The 23,999-nt window shown below is 36.1% G+C and overlaps 1 protein-coding gene across 1 annotated transcript in view; it reads right to left on the bottom strand.

The window, feature by feature from the left end:
* LOC114654212 (protein unc-13 homolog B-like) overlaps positions 1-23,999 on the bottom strand; it is an 837,814-nt gene that overhangs the window by 458,960 nt on the left and 354,855 nt on the right. Inside the window, 1 exon segment of the mRNA XM_051929449.1 lies at positions 13,003-13,093. Within this exon segment, the coding sequence (XP_051785409.1) occupies positions 13,003-13,093 (91 nt within the window).

Genomic DNA, 23,999 nt, shown 5'->3' with positions numbered 1-23,999 from the left:
ACACCAGTGATTAAAGCAATAATCAAGGCACCAGCTTTAAAGTGACTGACACACAACCAGAATACAACACCACTGAAAAAATCTACTTAGAACCAAGTGTAGCAATTGCAATTTAGCAATGGGATATAAAATGCATCCTTAATTAATCAATAATACAATCTTAATGTAACAATTAAGTTGTCTTTTTAAGATAATAACAGCAAAACAAAGACATGAGACATTTGTAATATCAAATAGGTAAAACTGGCTAGGTTGAGGTAGGAGGCAACAGGGTTGAAGAATAAAAGTAGAGTGTGGTCAAAATAATTCTCCAAACTAATGGTGTAGTCTATTAGATTAGATCTGTGATATCCATAGTTTTTAGCTTACTAGTTTGAAATGTCATTTTAATGGGGCAGATGTTGACTGTTATACGGTTCTGTCTATTCAGGTGGTCCAGTTGCTCCTATGAAGATCATGCAAAATATATATTTAAAGATTGAAATCGTAATGTGCTGGTCAACAAAAAAAAATCACGAGTGAGTAACATTTCAGTTTATTTCTCAGGTGCCTGTTTTTTGTTGACAGTAATTCACCTGCTATTTCGCACACGAAGTATAGAGAAAGTATAGTAATCATGAAAAAACTCAACCTCGAGATTTTGATGAATCTTGACATTTTAGACCTCCCCGAGTCCGAAAATACTATTTTTTGGAATTATGTCTCTGTGTGTGTAAACACGATAACTCAAAAAACGCAACTAGATAGATGGATGAAATTTGGCATGTGGTTGTTACACCAAGATTGTAGATCTGTATTAACTTTTGGGCCAAATCCATCAACCAGAAGTGGTACTTTACCTGAACACATACTCAATTTTTTTTTCATTCATGCAGCTGCAGAGTTCGATCTATTCAACTTTACTTTTATAATAATTGTTCAATATATTATTAATTCAATTTGTTGTTCATGATTCTTTAATGTACATAATATAATCTTTGTCATGCAGTTTACTCCTCAAATATCCATCCCCATATCCGAGTACATGAGAAAGTCTAGGGGAGACTACTACCGAATTTTGAAAATAAAATGGCACTGATTGAGAGACTGACAAGGTTTATCATACAAGATCAGCATATTGTTGCTGACCAACCACTCTTGTTTTAAAAATGTCATTTAAGAACGAAGCGATATAAACCTTGAAAAACTCCCGAGTTGGCAATGTCTCTACTGAACTATAGGTAGGTAGGCGAAGACAGTCTGGCAAGTGATGAAAAGCTAAACATACTAATATGTTTTTGTATTTATTCTACATTTATTAATTTATCTTTTTTAGTTGATATTCACAGCTCAAAATACCTGATATTGTGAAAATAATCCTGTGATCCTGCTCTGTTTGTAATCACAGATGCTGTCTGTATCGTTTTGTGCCTGTCCATACTCTTATTACCTGCTCTTGCTCTGCTCATTATGTGTTTACTGTTCTTATGGTGAGCTATTCAAGTCTCACTGCCTCTAACCTTGACACCACATGCTTGTTTTTCTTTGTTTCCCTCAATATAGCTAGCTGGGGTCTGAACACTGATTCAAGCATAAGAGCCTTGTTATTCCTAAGCCCCTGTGAGTTTCATGGTCACACCTGTCAGAACACAGTAGAATCTGTTTTCTAATTTTTGATATCTTTTCAGGCCTGCAGGTGGCATAATTCTGTCTATAAACTGCTTGTGCCTGAGATGGAATCAGAGATCAATATGGCTGGTAGAAAGTAAAGCCCATTATTTGAGATTTTTGACTGAAATATTCAAGGCATTCATTATAAGCACATTGTCATTGGAGCAGGAGATGTGTGCTATAGACATTTAGAGTAAAAAAACCCTCACACTTTTAAATTCACCTAAACTTCATTACAAATTGGCCACTTCTGGACAAAAAAAGGAAAGTAACAAAAGTGCCTACAGGCAGCGCAGATTTTTTTTTAGCACAAATGACATAGAAAATATTTTTTAAATTGTGTAAAACTGTTCATATTCAGTACCGGATTTTGATTATGCTTGTTTTTATCAGACAGAAACAAAACCAAATAGTAAACTGTGTCATGTAGTGTAGTAAGCTTCCACTAACATTAAACTCATATTATATCCAAATCCATAAAGTGTACAGTTCTGTCTCATTGTGACACTAAACTCCATAGTAGCGCTTTAACCATACCACAATTGCTAAAACTAAAACTGAAACTAATATATATATAAAAATAAAATAGAAATGTCTTTGTAAAATAAAAACTAAACTAAAACTAAAAATACACGATGAAGAAAAACTAAAAGTAAACTGAATTTCCAAGTAAGGTCAGAAAAAATATAGAAATAAAAATATATATAAAAAGGAAAAACTATAATAACCTTGCTTAAGAGTTTGAAATAATAAATGCCTTATGTGACAGAAGCAAACCTGTTTTATTCAGTACAAAAGCTCAGGCAAGCTCATCCTGAGTCTGCTCCGCAGTGGCATGGTACACAGTCTAGCACTGCTACCATCACCAAAGAATGCACAGCTGTATTTTGTATTCACAATAACACTAAAGTAGGAGATCTTACACAGCCACTCAACTAATGAAGTCTGCTTTATTAATGAACTACAGAAACTGAAAACTGAGTTCAGAATCAAGATCAGTGACTATAAAAACCCCAAAATGAGTATCCGACCTCTTGAAACAATAAGAGAAAAACACATAAAAATTATGTAAAAATCCAATTACAACATCATGGGGTCATGGCTTGCTGGGGCACATTTTGGCATAAGTGTGATGATTGTAGTCACAAGACAACTTGGGGGGTATTTTTCATACGTGGATTACTCGTTTAGCCGGATGTAATTGTTGACAATTTGGCATGATCCTGGATCTGTCGGTTTTTCGAAACTCTTGCTGGATGTGTTGTCATAGCAGCACATCCAAATCCTCAAACCTGATCGGAGCAGGTTTGTTCTATATAAACAAGGATTAGCTCACACACTTAATCAGTATCCGTGCATGGAATTCGTTCAGTCATGGCTTCACCGTTCATGAATGAGCAACCAATTGATATCGGTGCGCAAATTATAAGAAGAGTATTTCATATAGAGAGGGTTTTGGCAAGATCCTTTATTGTTCCCTGAGGAAATTCTTTTCGAAAGAATTAGTCGAGGGGGAATATTGTATCTCAAAGATTTATTACCACCTTATATTCAAAGTCAAACTAGGCAAAGTCGGGCTCTCACAACCACACATTATGTATTGCTTTGAGGTTTTTTGCAAGCGGCACTTTTTTATATACTGTAGGCGATGCAGAAAATCTATCTAAAAGTGCAGTTTGCCAGGCAATTCGTAAAGTCTGTTTGGCTCTGAAATATTTCCTTCGGGTTTTCATAGTGTTTCCTGGACATCTGCGTGTGCAGGCAATAAAAGAGGTGTTTCATGCCATTGCAGGTAGGTAATACACAAGCAAAAAAGACCCACAGTTCCATGAAGAATCTCACAATCAGCCTAACATTCTCATTACCCAGGATTTCCAAATGTGATTGGGGCACATGGGACTGATCAGAGTGGAGTTTGATCAAACATTATTTGGAAAATGTACCTTTCCTCCTGATGAATAATCAGACTGCAGTGTCTTCATCAAATATTTGACCTTCGTCAATATCTCGTTGGTCAGACACAAGTTCTGGGGATATGACATTCCCTGCAACTGACCCAACAAGAAAAAGAGGGCTATATGGAACATACCTATGGCACACATTGAGGACAAATATATGCAATGACCATTCTTTACCTGAAATGAAGTGACCACTTCATCCTGCCACTGGTTCTGGGGAGGTGTTCCCCCCTGGAATGACCTCAGAAACAGGGCGATGGGCATTTTGCTGGATAGCCAACTCTTCTGCAGGGGTTAGGTCTAGACTGCGTGGACCTCCACCTGTTTGTTGCTTGTCTGCCTTAGCTTTAAAATTAATGTTTTTTTATATTATATATGATTATTTATGTCAACAACTCTTTAAATAGTTATATACCGATATTTACCAGTTTCAAGTATATTCTTGTACTTCACTTTAACCTGTTCCCATGTTCTCCTTGTGCTCATGTTTGATCTGGAATTATGACATATTAAATAATTAATCTGACACATAGGAAATGAAACGCTACATTCAGTAAGTACAATGCACACTACTTAGTGTTTAATTTGTCGGCCACTTTTTGCCAGCCGTCTTTTCTGATTTGGCTGCTTATGCAGTGTTATCCCTTGTGCATATTAAATCTTGAAATTCTTCTTGTCCTTCGAATAAAAGGTCCTGCTCCGCTTGTGGGGTGGAATGTGCCCGTTCTTTCGTCATTTTGTTACAGCCTATCAAAGACTTGCTGATCATGTTTTCTAGACTCAATATATATGGGCTTTTCAATTAGCACGGGCGCGCACATTCATCTCGGATAATTAGATCCAGCTAGACTAATCTACTACACGGCTGCGTTTGAAAAACCGACTTATCCCGGATGAGTCTCACCGGCATTAACTCATCCAAGATGAGGCATCTGATCTCGGATGATTTAAGCAACGTATGGAAAATACCCATCTGGTTGTACATGTCTGTTTTGAATAGAACTGATGTGACTGATGATTAAACCAAGTGCCTTGTTATAAAAGTTTTAGTTCTACAATATTAGTCATGAAATTATTTTTAAATAGTACTAGGGGGCTTTGCCCACTGCTCGCTTCGCTCGCCATTCCCTGTGTTTAGTTTTCCAGATACACATTTTTAAGATGTTTTTTTTATTTGAATTGTTGCTATTTCATTAGTTTCACTTTTATTTCAGAACTTCTTTAAAACCAATATTTGGCATCTTTGGAGTCCCAATATGCTGAATCTTTTAAATGAGGTCCGTGGGACGTGTTTAATGACTTTGTACCATAAATCAGGATAGGTTTCTCTGTTTGGAATTTCAGCATAGACAAAATGATCTACATCATCAGCAGTTAATTACTTTTTTTGCAAAGTAACCAATAAATGCATATGAGGTAAACCCTGTTTCTGAAATTCTCTGACATAAAACTTCAAAGCCTTACAATATTTACATACTTCAGACATAACACCTATGTCCATATATTCAATCTCTATTCGCCTTTTCGTTATCTCTCCGAGTAATAATTTCTCTTTGTTTGTGCTAATGCGATGTTTACTTTCTTTGTTTTGACACTTTCGTTTTTTTCTGCTTTCATATTCTGTATCTTGCTCTGCATGTGTTTCACGCCTATGTTTTTTTGAGTTTTTTGAATTCCACTGTTTTCATTATCTATAACCTGCTCTGCATGATGTTTGGCCCCCTTGTTTTTTAACCTCTTTATGACGTTTTACTTTGTTTTCTACTCTTTGTCTTCTATTTCTGACCTCGCTTTGTCCTGCTATTTTTTCACTTACACCTGGTCCGTAATGATTATTTTCCCTTTTTTCGAGTAATAATTTCCTTTTGTTTGTGCTAATGTGATCTTTACTATCTTTTTTTGATACTGTAGCGACTTCTGCATCTGGCTCGAAAAGAGAAGAAATAAAAAAAAAAAAAACAGACAGACAGACGTAGTAAAGTCTCACAAAAGTTTTACTTGAACAATCAAGAAAAAGAACGCCAACTTTGTAACATCAAACACAACCTTCCAGCACCCTCTCCAACCCCTCCTCCCGTCCCAGCCCCCTCCCCCCCCTTACCACATCAATCAATACCCCGCTGTCATTCTTCTGTGCTGTACTCCGCCCTCCCTCAATTGAACCTAGCAGTCACTCAAACAAAAAAGACTTCAACCTGCCTGGGACGCTACAATACTTTCGAATTTTACTGCTTTCATATTCTTTACCTTTCTTCACATGTGTATCGCACCATCGTTTTTTTTTTTGAGCCTTTCGAATTCCACTGCTTTCATAATCTCTAACCTGCTCTTCATGTGTATAGCCCCAACGTTTTTGAACATCTTTATGAAGGTCTACTTTGTCTTTTACTCTTTGTCTTTTAATTCTGAGCCCGAATGGACATGCTTTTTTTTCAATTCCACTTTTTCCGCGCTGATTATTACTTTCCTTATTTTCTGAATTTGCACCTCGATAATTCTTTTTCTTTTTTGCATTTTTTCTCTCCAATGCTTTTCAGTCTCTTTTCTCCGCGCTGCTCTTTCTTCTTCGCTTAGTCGTCAACGTTTTATCTATAACGTATTGTCCTTATACACTTTATATGCGCTGAGAGCCCTGGATCTGTGTGTGCTCAAAGCCTTGACACGACTGAGTGTTTTGAAGCTCGTTGGCTTATTTGATATTGGCTGTAAGTAGGGCGTGTCTTGCAAGAATCTCATGTTCTATGTCCCCGCGAGACCGTCCTGGGTCAATCTCTTGGCACAAACTCTCATGTTTAAGGTCCCCGCGAGACGCTCCACGGCCAATCTCTTTCATCTTGTGGGTCTTTTAAGTGTCTTCCGTGATCTTCACGTGAAGATCACATCTCGTATCTCTAGTCTTTCTAGGATTTTTTTTTATAATAGAGAGATACCAGTACAAGTAAAGCTGGGCTAGTAGGCAGAGCCATGCATGGTAATACAGGACATCTCATGACTCTCAATTTTTTTTCATTAGCATTCTTGTTCTGTGTCTCAGCCAAAAGCATTGTAATAATATGAGCAATCTTTTATCAATGTTTAAATGGCTTCTTCTACTTCACTTCTTTTATTTATGACATAAGTTAGACATTACCTTTCAAGTACTCTCAGGAACAGATCACAAATATGGCTAGTGGACTTTAGAAGTATTATAGGGAAAATGGCTTACATTCATGGCATGCAAAGACTCTACGTTTACAAATGCAAAGAATTTAGCAGATGCTTTGCAGGCCAGAAAAATGCTCCAGCATGCGGGCCATGGTTTTGGCTGCCCAAATATAAAACATGGTCATAATTACCTGAGGACACTCTCTTTGCCATATCTTTTACTTCAAATTTTCTTTGTGTCCATGATGGCATTTAGTCTGATTTGAAGAGGAGGCACGATCACATACAGTATGATATTTTCAGTTTGAATGAAATTGCTTAGAGAAATTGTCACCAAACAAAAAAAAAAAAATATAGTCCCTGATTACAACTGTAACAAGGTATGCAAATGAATATGGATAATATGAATAATGTTGCATCAGTGACACAATGTTTTCTGAAAAGTACTATACAGGTCATAAAATGAATTACTCCAAATATCATATATACTTATGTATCTGTTTTTTTGTCAGTGCGGCTTTGACATCATGGACCATAAGTTGCATACTAATTTAGCGTAAGTAGGAACACTCAATAAAACTGAATAAAAAAAATTCAAGTGACAATTAGATACCAAGAAGACATGATTCACCAGAATTTGTGTGTCAGCTTTTATCCCCCCAGATCAGAGAATTTCCAGTTCCATTGTCTCAAAACACCACTCACATCCACAGTTATTCCCAATTTCAAAAAACTAACATCGTCAGATCTGGGGTGGTGGAGGTGGGTTGTATTGTGATTGTGACCAACAGAATAAAAGTGGAAAAAAAAACACAAAGTTTTACAAGTACTATAAATTTACACCGGCTGTTATAGACGAAAATCAAATGTATGTTTAATTGTATAATGTTAACAATAAGAGCAGCTCACTACTCAAAATGGTAAACTTGGGAGGCAGGCAGGATCGATCCGGCGACCTCTTGATTACAAGTCAGCAGTTCTTACCGCTGCACTACGGAAGCTGTCCTATTATACTTGTACCTTTTCTGAAAGTGTTTATTTGATATTTGGACTTCAGGCTTCACACATTATGCACTTCATGTCTACATTTTGTCATTTATTACTAAAATATGAAAAACGTTTCTGTTTTAACGATGTGTTTACATAGATTGTTGTAGACATGGAACACACATGAAATGTATGTATTCCAAATGACGATGTATTATTATTTACCCTATACAGATCCAGGTACTGAGAATCTTCTTTGCAAATTGAACTGTGGCAGAGGGCGGGGGGATGGGATAGTAGGCTGCTTGCTGTTTACGTTGATCAACACATTTACAACACAAAAGACGCTGATGGAGAGGTGCAAAGGGATTTAAGGTGGGCCGGAATAACAAGTTTTGTTGTAGGCTTTTGTAATTCTAGTGTTAAAAGTCATTATCAGTATCAGCTCTCTTCTCTGTCTGCATCAACTCAGTCTGGGTTCTGTTCTACTTATATCAGCAGACCCCCTGGTATGTTAGATAAATTTCTTCTTATGGTATGCTAAAAAAAACAAGTACAAAAGAAAACTTGTGAACAGATTTAAATGTAAAAAATGTTTTATTACAATTTGTATATTCAAAAAGAAATAGAAAATGCGATTTTCTGCCTGTATATTAGTGACTTAAACGTCTTTGTGTATGGATTTGTGAGTGGATGTCATGTAATAAGTGTGCCTATCCTTTTAAAAGTATTAATGAGAGAGTCTGTGTGGTTCAACCTGATGAATGAGAAGATGCAAATAAGAAGTGAAGACACAAATATAATGTGTCATGTGCTGTGTTTGCTTTGCATAGGTTTTTGATTGGGAAAGAAACTGTGCTTTTATTGGTTCAAAAGAGGTGGGTACTTTCTATCGAATCTATATGTGCAGCAGAGAATTAACATACATTCCTAAGGAAGATAGACACACCTGAGTCCACAATTAATCATTAATATGTGTGATATTTTTAGGAAAAACATGTTTCAATTTGAAACCATAAAAATGCTTTTCATGATCCCTGAAAATATGCATTATTTAAAGCCAGATTGCCTTGGAGGTTTAGATCCTCACAACTGTACATTTATTGCAGAATATATATATATTTATCTTAGAGCAATGTATAAGCTTTGTGAAATATCTGATTATGTGTTTTCACATTTTTTGTTTCATTCATTGATTATTTATTTTTAACTTTATACTGTGTAAGTTTTCAATGTTAATACTGTAGATTACTGAGATAAAATGATGAACACTGCCACCTAAAGTTTTAAAAGTAACTTTGTTATATTACAACTTCCAAATTCTTTGACAGAAAATCAGCAAATTCTGTGTCTACATGATTTCAAGGCTTTATAGTGTTTACAAATGGCAGGTGAACAGGCCAGGAAAATGTGCGCAGCTTAACATAATAATGTTAAATTCTAGATTTTTCACAATAATTACAACATTGTTAAGTCATTTCTGTACAAAGGTATCAACTACATTTTCAATTGCATTTTCAGTTATTACATCAATTCATTTTCTTATTTACTTAATGTTATTTAAGACCACAAGATGCTGTGGGATATTTAAAACACATCAGTGTTTATTTATTCTAAGAATATCTTAATTTCAATTTAGCTTGAAATAAATTCTGAAAATTTTGACTTACATGAAATGTATTTTAAAATATCTAAATTAAATTCCAGGCATTTCAATCTGTCATGTAATTTTTAATATCTTGAACTATCTTTCCATTTAATTTCGAAATATGAAATGCATTTCAAGATTACCTAAAAGTAACAGTAAGTCCTACTGAAAAGACAGGACATTTTACATTAACTTAGTTTTGATATATCATGAATTTTTTTAAGTTTTTCTCAAAATTCATTTCAGATATCTGAAAGTGATCTGAGTGTCATTTTAAGATAACCTGAAATGTATCTGAGATATCTGAAAATGCATTTAATGAAGAAGATATATTATCATATACAGTGTCAATAATTAATTTTAAGGTATCTTAAAACACATTTCAAGACATTTTAAAATGCTTTGAGAAACAAGATGTTTTAGGGTTTTAAATGCATTTCTTTATATAAAAGAAAAAAAAAATCCTCAAATTGTAGATCTATCATCTGTCACTTAAACACCATGTTATTCTCAAAAATACTATCTAATGAGTTTCACAATTCATTACCCTACATTATTCTATAGGATACAATATTCTTTCTTTAATTTCTACCTATTAAACGTGACATGGGCCTAATCACTGTCAAAGTAAAAATATAATAAATAGTACAGGAAAGGTGTCAGTTTAATTTTACATCGTGAAATTTTTATCACTTTTTGAAGTGCTAATGTTACACACCTAGTAAGGGAAGCATCCTATTACATTTCAACAATGCAAATACTGTTATATTATGAAAAATTCTTTCTCATTATTCAAAAACTGTATGCTACACCATGACTAGCAATTTTACAAGTGAAATACTGTATCTTAATGAAGGTTCACGTACTATATAAACGTTTTTTCTATATTTATTTTGCAATGATATCTTGAAGTTATACAAGTGTCACAAATACTGAAATAATGAAATTAATCACCACCATCAACTATATGCTTAACCTATTTCTTTCCCATATTTTACAAATTTATATTACATTAACATTGTATTCAGTGGCACCTTTTGGCATAAAAACTCTGGGGCTATACCAGAAATTTCCTTAATTTGTGAAGATTTCTTTAACATTTACATTAACTTACCTAAATAAAAATCTCTGTTTATCCTTCTTTTTCTAATTAATAGCAAATCCTTCAAGTTCACGTATCATTGGCATTAAAAAAAAAAACAAATCAGACAAAGGATACTGGTTCCTAGTCTTTTTTGATTGACATGATTGATCACTGTGGTATTCTCTACATCACAATCACCTGACAAATGAAAGCAATTTATATTTAACATCAAACAAACTGACAGTCTCGGAATCACCTGCTGCCCAGAAACTGAAATAGCAATACCTCAAGTTTCTTGTCGAATGGATTTCAGGTGAAAAGGAAAAGCCACAATAAGACAGAAAGAACATGTAGGCTAAACATGCCGTACTACTTGAACGCAATACCCGGGGGCTGTCCAGTAGCAGTGCTAACCACTGTGTGGTCAAGTAAAGGAAGATGACAAATTACTTACTAAATATTGTACCTGTTCTTTTCTTACTGTAATTCTGTGCTTCTTTGAAACAGTGGCATCAGGCTTATTTTCCATGATGTGGAAAGAGCATTCATAAGAACTCCTTGGTGACTTTTTTTCAAATTTAACTCCATCAAGCAGTCTTCCTCAGTGGCAATTGAAGATCAATATGTTGCTCAGCATCAATGGTGTTTTTTTGATATTTAGCACATTATTACCAGTGTGTAAAGATCGAGAGTCTGCTCAACTCTATTCTGATCAGAGTAATGTCCTGTGCTCAGTGCATTCCTGATATTGATATGCTTTCTTTTTTCTAATTACTGTGACTACCTTTAAGGAATCAAATGGTACTGGAGATTTCATAACTATTTGCTAGCTTACACTGTGAATAATAAGGAGCTGTACCCTTCAAGACCCACAGGTAAACTACAAGGTTCAGGTTGTACATGAACACAAACCCAAAGGGAAAACCTAGAATACTGCAAGGTGAACAGAGCTTGGTCCTTAGCCAAAATCACGTATCCACCTCCCAGCTCAAAGACAATTTTACTTACTACAAAAAGCAATACTTTCTTAAATAAGTAATTTGAAAACATGATGGAAAATTTAAAAAATGCTTATAACAACAAAGTTGGATATTGTACAGTATAAACATTCTAATAACAGGATAATTGCTTAGAGAAGCTTATTACTTTTTTGCACAATATGTTTTTTATATTATCAAAATTTTCCAACCAATACTTTAGCATAATTTTTACAACATTGTTTGACCATTCTCTCCATAAATAAGAAGCCTAAAAATCACAGGATTGGGAATATATACATGAAAATGTACTATAACTAGACTCACATATCACACATTGTTACTCAATAATAACAAATGTGTTCATTACATTTACAGGGTAATTAGGCTAATTCCTTCCCAGATTACTAAAGATACAGTATTGCAAATCTGTAACAATACAAACCATGAACCATCCATGTCTTTTCTTATTACCACGCAATACAGTATATGACCATGGAGACTGTCCATCTATCTGGATCTTGTTATCAATGAATTTAATTTTTCTTTTCTATTTAAGGGACACAATACAACAACAAAACAAAGTCCCACAATACTCAACCCCCATGAAACTCAGAGAGCTACACAACAAGAAAGTCCCATCTGAAGTGGTTCTTTATATAGAACAAAACGTCAAATAAAAACTTTTAGCAGAGGCCAGGTGTGCTTCTTTACAATTATATTAATTAATCCTGAAAAAATTCTGAACAAATTTTGAATAGACCCTTGTAAAGAGAGTTACATTGTTTTTAATTTGAGATATTACAGAACAACACATGTCCACAGAGGTGTAGAAGGCAAGTCTTCATTCTTCCAGTTGAGAAAAATACGTCTTCATGTAACAAACATGGCACAGGATATTACAATAGATTTTTCACAGGCACAGCTACATGTAAAATTGCTGTTAATGTGCTAGGAATGATTTTAGATCCAAGGCTATCACGGAGATATATAAAATATTTTGCCCAAAACGGATTGAGTATAAAACACTTCCAAATAATATGACATGGCCATTCAGGCGCTTGATGACATAACTTACTGTTGATCCCAACAGTAGATTTTGAAAATTTTTAAATGTGATGTAAACAATGAATAATTTTAAGCTGAATATGGGTTGTGCAACATATATTCAGTTAGAATATGTTGTATGAATGGCTGAATTCCATTCCTTTTCTTCTACTTTAATTGAGAGATGACCATCCCATTATTCCCTAAGATCAAAAAGTAAATTACTTGAAATTTGTTAATATATTTTAGAGGTGCTGAATTATCATTCAAACTAGTCAGAATCAACTCTGGGATAATATAAATTAAAGATAAGGGAAGTTGGGAAGGTTGCTTTTGACAATGTTTATAATTTGCCTACAAAATATAAAGTGTGTTTTTATACACAGAGAAAGCAACGATCAATGTTTAAGTATCTTTCAGATTACAAAAAAATTACACAGATAGGAATATGGGCGAATCTCAGCCAAACCATTTACAGCACTGCATAATTAACAACAGACCTCTTACCTCATGTAGTTGTACTCTCACTTTGTTAATGGCAGTGATCCATTGGGCTCTTGATGGAGAGACATTTAGGGATCCCACAACTTCAATAAGGCTGTGAACCAATAAAGATAGATAGATAGATAGATAGATAGATAGATAGATAGATAGATAGATAGATAGATAGATAGATAGATAGATAGATAGATAGATAGATAAAGAACCAAACATGTTAATTCTCTTCATTTCCATCAATTTTTCTTACATTTAACACAAAAAAAATAAATCATCAAGTTAACAAACAAAATTTACTGAAGAAATGAAAATTTAATTAGTCATTAACTCTAGAATCCCTGAAGCCTACAAAAAATCCCGGGCCACTTTAAACTCCTTCACACCTCTCCATTAGCATCTTTTGTTTTACAAATGTGTCAATCAGCATGACCTGCAAGCAGCCTGCTAACCCACAAACCACTCCCCTCCCCCCACCCAACCGACGGAGCTGGTCACTCGCAAAATTCTCATAGCTCAAGTCTGTTTATCTGGGAGTGAGATGACTGGAGTTGCATAGGGTAAATAATATATCATTATTTGGATTTTTTTTCTTTGGTTATATTCTTGAAAAAAAGTGCACTTTTTTGAAATTTGGACTAATGTCTTTACACATTATACACTTCACATTATTATTACTATAACATGGAAAAAGTTTCTGCTTTAGGCATGTGTTCAGAATTTCTTGCATTTCCGTTCATCCTACACTTACCCAGATTGTTTGTAGACATGGAACACACATGAAATGCTTGTAATTCAAATAATGATATACTGTATTATTTACCTTATACAACTCCAGATCTCACACACAGATGAGGACCCTTGGCTTGAGCTGGAAGAACTTCGTACACAAGGTGAGCTCCATCAAGGCAGGGGATAGGACAGCAGGTTGCTTCCTGCTTGGAGAGGTGCGAAGGGATTTAAAGTGGGCCGGGATTAAGACTTTTTTGTAGGCTTCAGGAATTCTAGTGTTAAACTCAGTGCTGTTGCAATAATCACTGGCTCCTTGTGACCCTCAACACATGCAGTATTACATGTAAGGATATGACTTTTGATAAGTTACGGTCCCTTGATTGCAAGCTACAGTATGTGCTTTCTTAATCTCTCCCTCCACTCGCATGCCCCTGCAGCAGCAGGTTGCTTCTTGCCTTCCACTCAGTGCTACTATGATAACCACTGGCTCCCTGTGAACCTAAACTGGGTCAATTAAATTTGCACCTCAACACATGCAGAATTAAATGTATACCTATGACTTTTGTTCATGTCTTGTCACTCGTTTGCATGTATGGACATTCTCAATCTACAATTCGCTAGCTGTCACAGAACTTTTGATGATACCGACCACAGAAGGAAAAATCTTTTACGTAGTAAAGCCATACTTTTATGAGATAATATAATAGTTACTGAAAAATAATGTAATACTTTTGCAAAAAAAGGCCATTCTTTTGTGAAATAACTCAACATTGTTTTGAGTGGTTGGAATAAGCGTTCATAACTTTAAAGATTTGGACAATGTGAGTTTTATATCCGCATACATTCCTTCAGAGTATACAACATATTTGTTTGCATTTCACCTTTATTTTTTGTCTTTTAAAAGCTACTGTAAATGTAAATTCACTCTAATTAAAATGTTACGGTATTAGATGAATTAAGGGGTCTTCTGGCTAAAGACGGATACACTTTCAAGAACAGTTACTTTTCTGTGGATTAATAAAACAAGCATTGAAGCCTTCAATGTGCTTTTGTCCAGGTATTATTTATATTTTCTGCAATGATTACTTTCCTGTTCAGTTAATAAGCACTTTTATGTTTTTAACTAAATAATGGGATTTTTGTAAACCAAAGACAAAGCTTCTGTATTTCATGTCCACCTAAGAAAGTTAATGCAAGTAAGGCAATAAAAACATTAAAAAGAAACAGTATTATTATAGTTTTGAATGTGCTGTGAAATAGTGAATTACCTTTGCATTGTGAAAGAAGGCTATGTGATATGGCAGCTAATACATTGATCTTTAAATCCTGAGGCAGTTTTTTCAGTCTACTTTCTGAATCACTGTGTGGTCCAGAAAATGTCACTTATATTTTCAAAGATATAATTGTAAAATATAAAATTATAGGCAGTATTATGTCCATCCTAAATTGGATACCTTTGATAAAAGTGTCTGCTAGGAGAAGATTAACAGTTGTAAAGTAGATTTTGAATATACAATTTAGAATTGTTTAAATTAAGAATGATTTATTTTCCACAATAAAAAACCAAACAAAGACAGAGCCAACTTCCTTTCCAAAACAAAATTGACACATAGGACTAGGGCTGTACAGTTAATCATATATAAATCCCAATTACAATTACGGCCACCTCAATATACTAATAATGTAAAATGACAATTACTGCATTCAACTTAAGCTCTCCCATTGTTTCAGAGATCAAGCTTTCCAAGTAATAAACTGCTGTAAATCACAAATGACTACTGCAATCAAGCACAGATACTTTCACTAAGTACAAGTGCACTAGCGAATCAAAGGCAGTCACAATATGGAACTAACTTTGAGCTAAATGCATTTTTAAGAGTCTAATCCCAAACAAAATTCTTTAAAAACTGTGTATATATTTCTCATTTTATTTGAAGCAGCATTCAGAAAAAATGAGAAGCATATGTAATGTTGATCCTAGATCACTTGCAGTAGGCCACCTAGATCAAAGGTTTAAATCACAGGTGACCTGAAATCTCTCCAGAGGGACCCTCTGCAAACCTCTTGAGCCAGAAGGTGTGAATTAGACTCAACCAAGCATAAAGACATATAATTTAAGGAAAGACAACTAATATTGACAGAAGTACTCGCTTATTAAAAAACACTAATTTTGTAACTGAAAGTTATTTTAATCCAATCAGGAGAAGGCGAGACCATCCTTTAAAACCACATGCACCCCATCTCTCAAAATAATTGGAAAGAAGCAAAAAGACAAGGGAATGGCAAGTTGAGAAGTTCAGGGATTCTCTCTGCAATTTTTTCTAGACACTCAATGAACTCCCTGGAGATTCTCTCAAGAAGGGTAAACTCTCCAAAATAACTGACATCATCTGAATCCTGATCTCTGAACCTAAAAGCTATGAGCTTTTCAACAAACTCTTATATTTGTGGATCAAAAGTTGAGAACCAGTCTGTCAAGCCAAAGCTGTGTACCTGCAATCTGACGAGGCTAAGAAACAATGACTTCAAGAAAGGAGCTTCAGAATCTAAAATCTTGGGCCAGAATGAGTAATGCCTATTTCCCTATGAAGTGACAAAAGACAACAGAAGGCAAGCTAAGGAAGCAGCAGCAGCACAGCAATGCCAATTTATCACATAGCAAAGAGAGAGAGAGCGTGCACTCCAAAGCATGAAAAATCTTCCACTTGAACCCAGAAAAACAACAAAGTAACAACTCCATACAACATTGGGCATCATCCATAATAACTTGGTATCATAAAACTATTTGTCTGTGCCAAGATAAAGTAGAATTCTAAATACCAGTAAACAGTAACTCTATATCTTATATGTTTGTCTGTCTAGTATATCTGTGTCCCATCTTATATGTCATATATATACAGTACACCCCCAAAATTCATGGGGGGTTACATTCCTAGAGCACCCGCGAATTGTGAAAAACCGCGACTTTTGGATGTGGTTAAAAAATGCCTTTTAAATGCCTATTTTTATAGTTTAAACCCTAAATACAGTATGCCCCCAAAGCACTTTAATTTCGTTGTAAACTCAGTTTAACACATTACCTAAAAAATTACCTTAATACATTACCTAAAAACAGAATGTAAAGGTAAACCCGTATACTGTACCATACTGTACTGCTATGTCTCCCGCGGTGCTAGAATGTAAAATACCGATGTTACCGCTATACATACTGTAATTCATGCAAGCGCATTTTCTTTGGTATGCGTTGTCATTTTCTTTGTTATAAGTAGAGTAAATACATAATAATTTCATTTAATTAAAATACAGTAAAATGTACGGGTATTCACCAATGATGAATGATATTGACGATGATGATGAAGTAGCTGTGCAGTACAATGCAGAGGATTTAAAACTCCTCAGGTGGCACCTCTTCTTCAGGCGCTTCAGGAGGAGTCGTATCTTTGGATGGATCTTCTTCTGGTGGGATTTCGTGCTGGCTTTTCTTCATAGGTTTCAGGAACATTGTGATGGGCAGTTGCTACATTGTCTCCTTTTGCGAACTACTGGTACAATTTCCGTGCTTTCTCACGGATGATGTTACCGTCCAAAGGGATGTTCTTCTTCCTGCAGTCGGTGATCCACAATGCCAAGGCAGATTCCATCCTGACAATATTTTTATTCCTTACGGTCGTTACCTTTTTGGCACTATCTCAGAAACTTACAGATACGGTACTCCAGATCGCTGCTTCGTTCTTCTTTATGTAGCGTGCGGTGCTTTCATTAATGCCATAGTGGTGCGCTACTGCAGCATAACTTTTTAGTTCCCGGAGCAAATCCAGTAGTTCAACCTTCTCCTGGAGTGTTTTAAACTTCTTCTGGTGCTTAGGTTCAGTGCTAGAAGCCTTAGAAGGTGCAGAGTGTTTTTCGGCAACATCTTGTGCTTTTAAGAATAACAAAATGAATACAATAACAAAATAGAAAACACGAGGACACTCAGCTGGAGACGCGTCACAGGGCAGCAGTCAATCAGCAGCAAGGAGAAATGAATAACGCTCTTGGATTGGCTACTTTCACCATTCCAAACCACGTTTCCCTCAGCGGTGGTAAACCCACTCAGCAAGAGACGCGTCACAGGCTGCAGTCAATCAGCAGCAAGAAGAAATGAATAACGCTCTCGGATTGGCTATTTTCACCATCCTAACCCTGTTTCCCTCAGCGGTTGCTTCCTGTTCTCTCTACAGCACAGTATTGCCACAAAAAAAGCCATAAAAAATTGCGGAGGATATTTGCGCTTTCTGTTAACAACTAATAGTTTGGTTCTAAGGAAAAATCCACAAACGACTGAGTCCGCGAACCCTGAACCGTGACTTCGCAAGGGTCTACTGTATATATATAGTTACCACATTTCTACAATCCTTGTGTTTATAAATAAATTGTATTATTATGTTTCTTAAAATGAGTGTGCATCACTTAGCTTAAAATACAATAAGTCTAAAGGCCAGAGACCCACCTTCCTACAACAAAGAAAGGTAAGGTAAATAAAGTAGGTGCCATTCCTAATTATTTGATTAATTAACGGTATTGCTGAAAGCAAAACTGATAATTAATTAGCCAAGTTAAAATTTGTTTTTCAAATTCCACAATATTATGGTGGTTTAATGCATATTTACAGTCATTTACAATGGAAGTATTTTCGTTGAACTATAAGCAAAACAAATTCAGTTTAATCAAACAGAACAACCTGAAAATGTATATATTTACACTTTTACAGTTTGATATACTAGGATGCAAAGGAGAACTAATGTAGGATTTTGATGATTAATAATCAATAAGACACCCACCCAAATAACAGGATCTCTGTTTCATGTTACAGCCGGGATGCCAGAAATATGAAGAGATCCATGTAATTCATTAACTAGACTCATAAATCAGTGAAAGTTTATATTAACACTTCACTGTTGTGATTCAAAACATGACTGAAGACATCCCTTTACAAATAATCCAAACACATTTGTTGATATAAGCAAAATAATACTTTATTTATTTAGGCCAAGGGGATACCAATGTAACACCTGGCTGAAGCAGATAGATGGTCATTTCCAGAGGGTGGGACTAGACCAAGTGTTTGCCTTGGGGGTTGCCAACCAGGATCCAGAGTTGTTTCGTTGTGTGGTGGGTGTGGCAACACGCTGTACTAGTGTATGTTCTCCTACAAGAAAAGGCACACAACTTATGAATCCTGATTTTTCAGTTCACGAGATTAAGATGGACAAGTTCCCTGACTAGTTGTGGAGATTTTGTTGCCATCAAGTGATGTTCATTTGCTCACAGCAGCAATTGTCCTGGCTTAGGGTAACACCCCTCCCCCCACACAAAGAGTTATTTATTTCAGTGCATGTATATGGGTGTGTGTGAGGTGCTGCTGCTCTGCCCTATCCTTTTAGATTTCACATGAAAAACTTATAATAGTCAGAACTTATCTTTCACCAGATTATTATCTTTACATAGATAGATAGATAGATATTTTATTAATCCCAAGGGGAAATTCACATACTCCAGCAGCAGCATACTTTATTCACAATTAACACCAAAACCAGAGTACATTAGCTGGCTTTGTTCTATCCATTAAAATTACAGTTAATAGTTCTCTGAATCAAACTATACTTATGGTCTGAGTTGAGCGATGCTTGGTTCCTATCCTGATTGGCTTTATCTAGACACATGGAAGGATTTTTTAGTGTGCTTTCTCTTCTTTATTCAGGTCTTCCTTTTCGTCTTTGCTTACACCTTCTGCTTGTGAGTAGTACTACTGTTTACTCTTTGAAGCAAAGCGAAGTTATGCCTGCCAAGTCAACTGGTGATCAGTCTTTGACCATGTGAGAGAATAATTTAGAGGTAACAAGTATTTTGGTTTGCAGTATATATTGAAATATATAAGAATTGGTTTTAGAAATCTACTGAAATGGTCAAATAAAGAATGTACCAGAAGAAAAGCTGGTGTAATACACAATATGTACTGAAAGATAACTAAAACGTCATCAGATATCCTGTAAACTACCAGAATGGACAGTTGTTACATGCACAGAAATTTTAAAGGTGGTGGATCAACCCAATGGGTATAAGAAGAACCAGAAAATAATAAAATACTTTTATTTTAAGTAAGTCATTTGGGTGTAAGCTGATGAAACAACCAGAGTATAATGTATGAATTGATTGACACTGTTATGAAAATTCAGTTATAAAATAGACCTATACCCTTAATATTTTGACCATTCTGACCATGCTACAACAAACTGCTGTGATGAATGCTCCCTCTTCATAAAGTGATATTAAAAACACATAGAACAAATCTTATTCTGCCTGTTTTCTAACAGTAAGAGGTTCACATTTTAAGACAAGATTTCTTTCTTTAATATATCTCCCAATTTAATTTCTTCCACAATCGCTGTTAGCAAAGCAAACGTGTGGTTTATGTATGGTCTCTGTTCTTTACTCCTGTCCTCACTGTCCCTCAACAAGGTTAGACTAACTGCAACCTCGTTCAAGTTCCAACACAGATGAGTATTCCACCTTTCCAGTCCAGCACAGCTGCTCTCTGGTGTAAAGGGATTGCTTCAAACTCTGTTGCGGTCATGCCCTATCAGCTATGGGTTTTGGCTGTGGGCAGCCAAATAATGGCCATTTAAAGCTATAGTGTAGTGAGAGAAGAGCAATTAGTTAGGGTGTTACAAGGATTTTATTGGGAGAAATAGAGATTGTGTCATTGGCTTCTTGGCTGCACATAAGCCCATCCTCTTTGTTGACCACTGCTGCCAAGTTCTGTCCATCAATGTTACTCATCCTGGATTTATGGTCTTTTGTTCAGAACTTGAGTCTACCTTGCGCTTTAGAGAGAGAGATGTCCCTGGCTGTTAAATGGTGTGGTATTGATCATCTTATCAGATAAGGCTGCAGATGCTGCATTCCAAAGGGAGGCCCATTCTGGCAAACAGAGACTTTTAGCAGGTGATATGAGTGTCTGGCAACAGTTTGCTAAGCCAGGATTCAGGTTCCAGCCTGGCCAACATTTCCCAGGGTGTCTTACATATCCCCCCTTGTCTGGAAGTTGACATCCATTGAGGCAAGCCCTACTTCAAAACACATAAGATGTTAGACATTATCCAAATCATCATCTTTGTATAGAATCATCACCTTAAAATATAATTCTGATACATCCTAATTCTAGTTTCTGTTATCTAAGCAAGCAGGATTACTTTTGTTTACAGTTGGTATGTAATTGTGATAGAATATAAACAGTTTAATCTTAGTCTGAACAGTTTACTTGACATTAGTTGCTGTGAAACCACCTTACACCTGTTCTCAGTCTTTATTATTGTCACTTATCTCAATGATGTCTAAGATTCTAGCCTTTGGTTATGGATTAGCATGGTAACTAATTGTATTTTCTTTCAACTGTGCTTTTAGAGACTTGATATTCTGAAAAGCTATCCACATGACAATATCAGTGATTATTCCTCCCCCAATAATTGATATCACTAGGAATACTTGTGGAAGCATAGAGGTGTTTAAGACAAGACAGTGGAGTTTTCAACCAGATTATTTAATGGAATCTTGGAAAAGTGAGAGGATGCCTGAAAAGTGGAGAAGAAGTGTACTGGTGCCAGTTTTTAAGAATAAGGGGGATGTACAGAGCTGTAGTAACTATAGGGGGATAAAATTGATGAGCCACAGAATGAAGTTATGGGAAAGAGTAGTGGAAGCTAAGTTAAGAAGGGGTGTGATGATTAGTGAGCAGCAGTATGGTTTCATGCCAAGAAAGAGCACAACATATGCGATGTTTGCTCTGAGGGTGTTGATGGAGAAGTATAGAGAAGGCCAGAAGGAGTTGTATTGTCTTCTACAGAGGAAGGGCCGCTCATCCCTGTTAACAACACTTAATAAAATGTATTGTGTCTTTGTGAACCTGGAGAAAGCATATGACAGGGTGCAACGAGAAGAGTTGTGGTATTGTAGAGGTGGCAGAGGTTTTTACCCGCTGTTTTTTACTCCAAAAACTGTGATCTCCTACTTAGGAGATCCTGCCCCACCAACAGACCCTTAATCTCCATGTTAGAGACATAGATGGGATATGTGATTGTGACTTCTCCAATTGTCAACTCTACTCACATTTTATTGGTGAGCTGAGTTCTGCCTTGTGTGTGACATTCAAGTTACAGGGTCCAATGTGAAGCCACTTGCAGGCATGTTCCAGTGCCCATCTGAGTAGATTAAACACCAAGGGGGACATTTAACAAATTTCCTCACCCATGTCCAAAAGTACATCAAATAACATGGAAAGCTCAGTTTCTAGGCTGATGTAAATGTTAGGGATGGACGGTATTACTAATAAAGTATCGATGCTTCCAATCCTGACCTTTTAATTTAAAAATCGATATTCACATTAAAAGTATTAATATTAAACATTTTCAACAATTGCAAGTTTATTAGAAATTATTTTTAAAAAAATGATGGTGAGAACATGATTAAATTAAACATGCCAAATTGTGTAAATGCTAGGAGACCAGGGTTTGCTTCGAGTTTGCATGTTATCCCCGTGTCTGTGTGGGTTTCCTCCAGGTGCTCCAGTTTCCTCCCACTGCCCAAAGACATGCAGGTTAGGTGCACTGGTGATTCTAAATTGTCCCTAGTGTGTACTTGGTGTGTGTGTGTGTGTGTGCCCTGCGGTGGGCTAGCGCCCGGCCCGGGGTTTGTTTCCTGCCTTGCGCCCTGTGTTGGCTGGGATTGGCTCCAGCAGACCCCCATGACCCTGTAGTTAGGATATGGCAGGTTGGATAATGGATGGATGGATATTGTGTAAAATAGGAGCTGTTTTTCCTTCCGGCCTTCTCATCATCCTGCATTCTCATTGCCAGTGTTGCAGTCCAAAAGCCACATCAAGGTGTCTGTGTATATGAGGTAATGGCATAAAGAAAGCAGAACGTTGTTTGGAGTTTTTTTACTCCAGTGAATAGCAATGAAGCAAAATGTGATATGTGTCAGAGGACCGTACATGTATGTTTTACATCCTATTTAAATACACAAGAACATGTAGCATAACTTGTGGTACATAACTTTGTGTTATTTGTATTTCCTATAGATAACTTCCCAAGAGCTACAGAGATTATAAGAACCCTTGGAGTGAAGACTGTGGGGGATGTCCAGCCAGTTTCCATTGTAGAAGACAACCCTGCTACAAATTTTCAAGCCACAAGCACTTAATGACGTATACATTTGCAAACATGTATAAAGAGTGTCAAGACAAAGTAAGGACAGCTTTACAAAGAGCATACAGTTTGGTTTTTACAACAAACATGTGGATATCATGATCCACAGAGGCATATTTGACTTTAACCTGTTATTTCATTGACAACTGGCAAATTAAATAATTTGTTTTACAGATCAGTAGTTTTCATGGACAGCATACAGCTGATAACATTAATGAAGAGGTTAAAAGAATCACAAGTGAATGCTGCATAACTTGTAAAGTTTTAGGCGCTGTCACAGACAATGGTGTAAATACGGTATCTGCAGTGCACAAGGTTGGCAAGAAGCATTAACCTTGTTTTGATCACATCTTAAACTTGGCAGTTAAAGATGCATTAACTCTTTTAGGGCTAATTTTTTTTTTGTTTCTTTTCTCCCAGGGCTGAATATTTTTCCAAAAACTAACTTTTTAAAAAAAAAGAACACAAAGCAATTGAAATCAACAAAAAATATTTACTTTTGACAAATGTTACTCTCTTGCATGTTGAATGAGCCTGCATACTCTATGATTTCACATACATATCACATACATTTTACACAGCAAAGTCCTGCAAAGCCTGATCTCGCTCAAAGCAGCCAATTTCAGTCATTGCCACATTGCAATGCTTACAGTATGTGTTGCTTTGGTGCCTCCTTTTCAATTGTCTTTTGCTGCACTTTCTCACATATATTGTTAGTGTGTACTGTAGAGAGACAAGTCACCCGTTTGCCATCGTGCCATGCCACTGCCACCAAGTTTTCTGAATAAAACTTTGCGGCGTCATGTACCTATCATCACGCTGCATAACCTGTCCAAAGCCACCAGGGAACAAAGCACGTTTGGACCAATGCTCTCTGAAGTTATATCACCAGTTCTGTCCCATCTCTATTTGTAATGCCACAGCGCGCTTCATCTCGTCTTTTGTTGTGGGTTTCCACTTTGAAAAACGAGAATGCGATGCAAGCGCAGCCTGCGATTCAAAAAATTTCTCTGCCTACCTGTTTGTCTTGTCTGA

The sequence above is a fragment of the Erpetoichthys calabaricus genome, chromosome 7 (assembly GCF_900747795.2).
Source record: "Erpetoichthys calabaricus chromosome 7, fErpCal1.3, whole genome shotgun sequence".
Taxonomy (NCBI): domain Eukaryota; kingdom Metazoa; phylum Chordata; class Cladistia; order Polypteriformes; family Polypteridae; genus Erpetoichthys; species Erpetoichthys calabaricus.
This window is presented reverse-complemented; position numbering and strand designations above follow the sequence as displayed.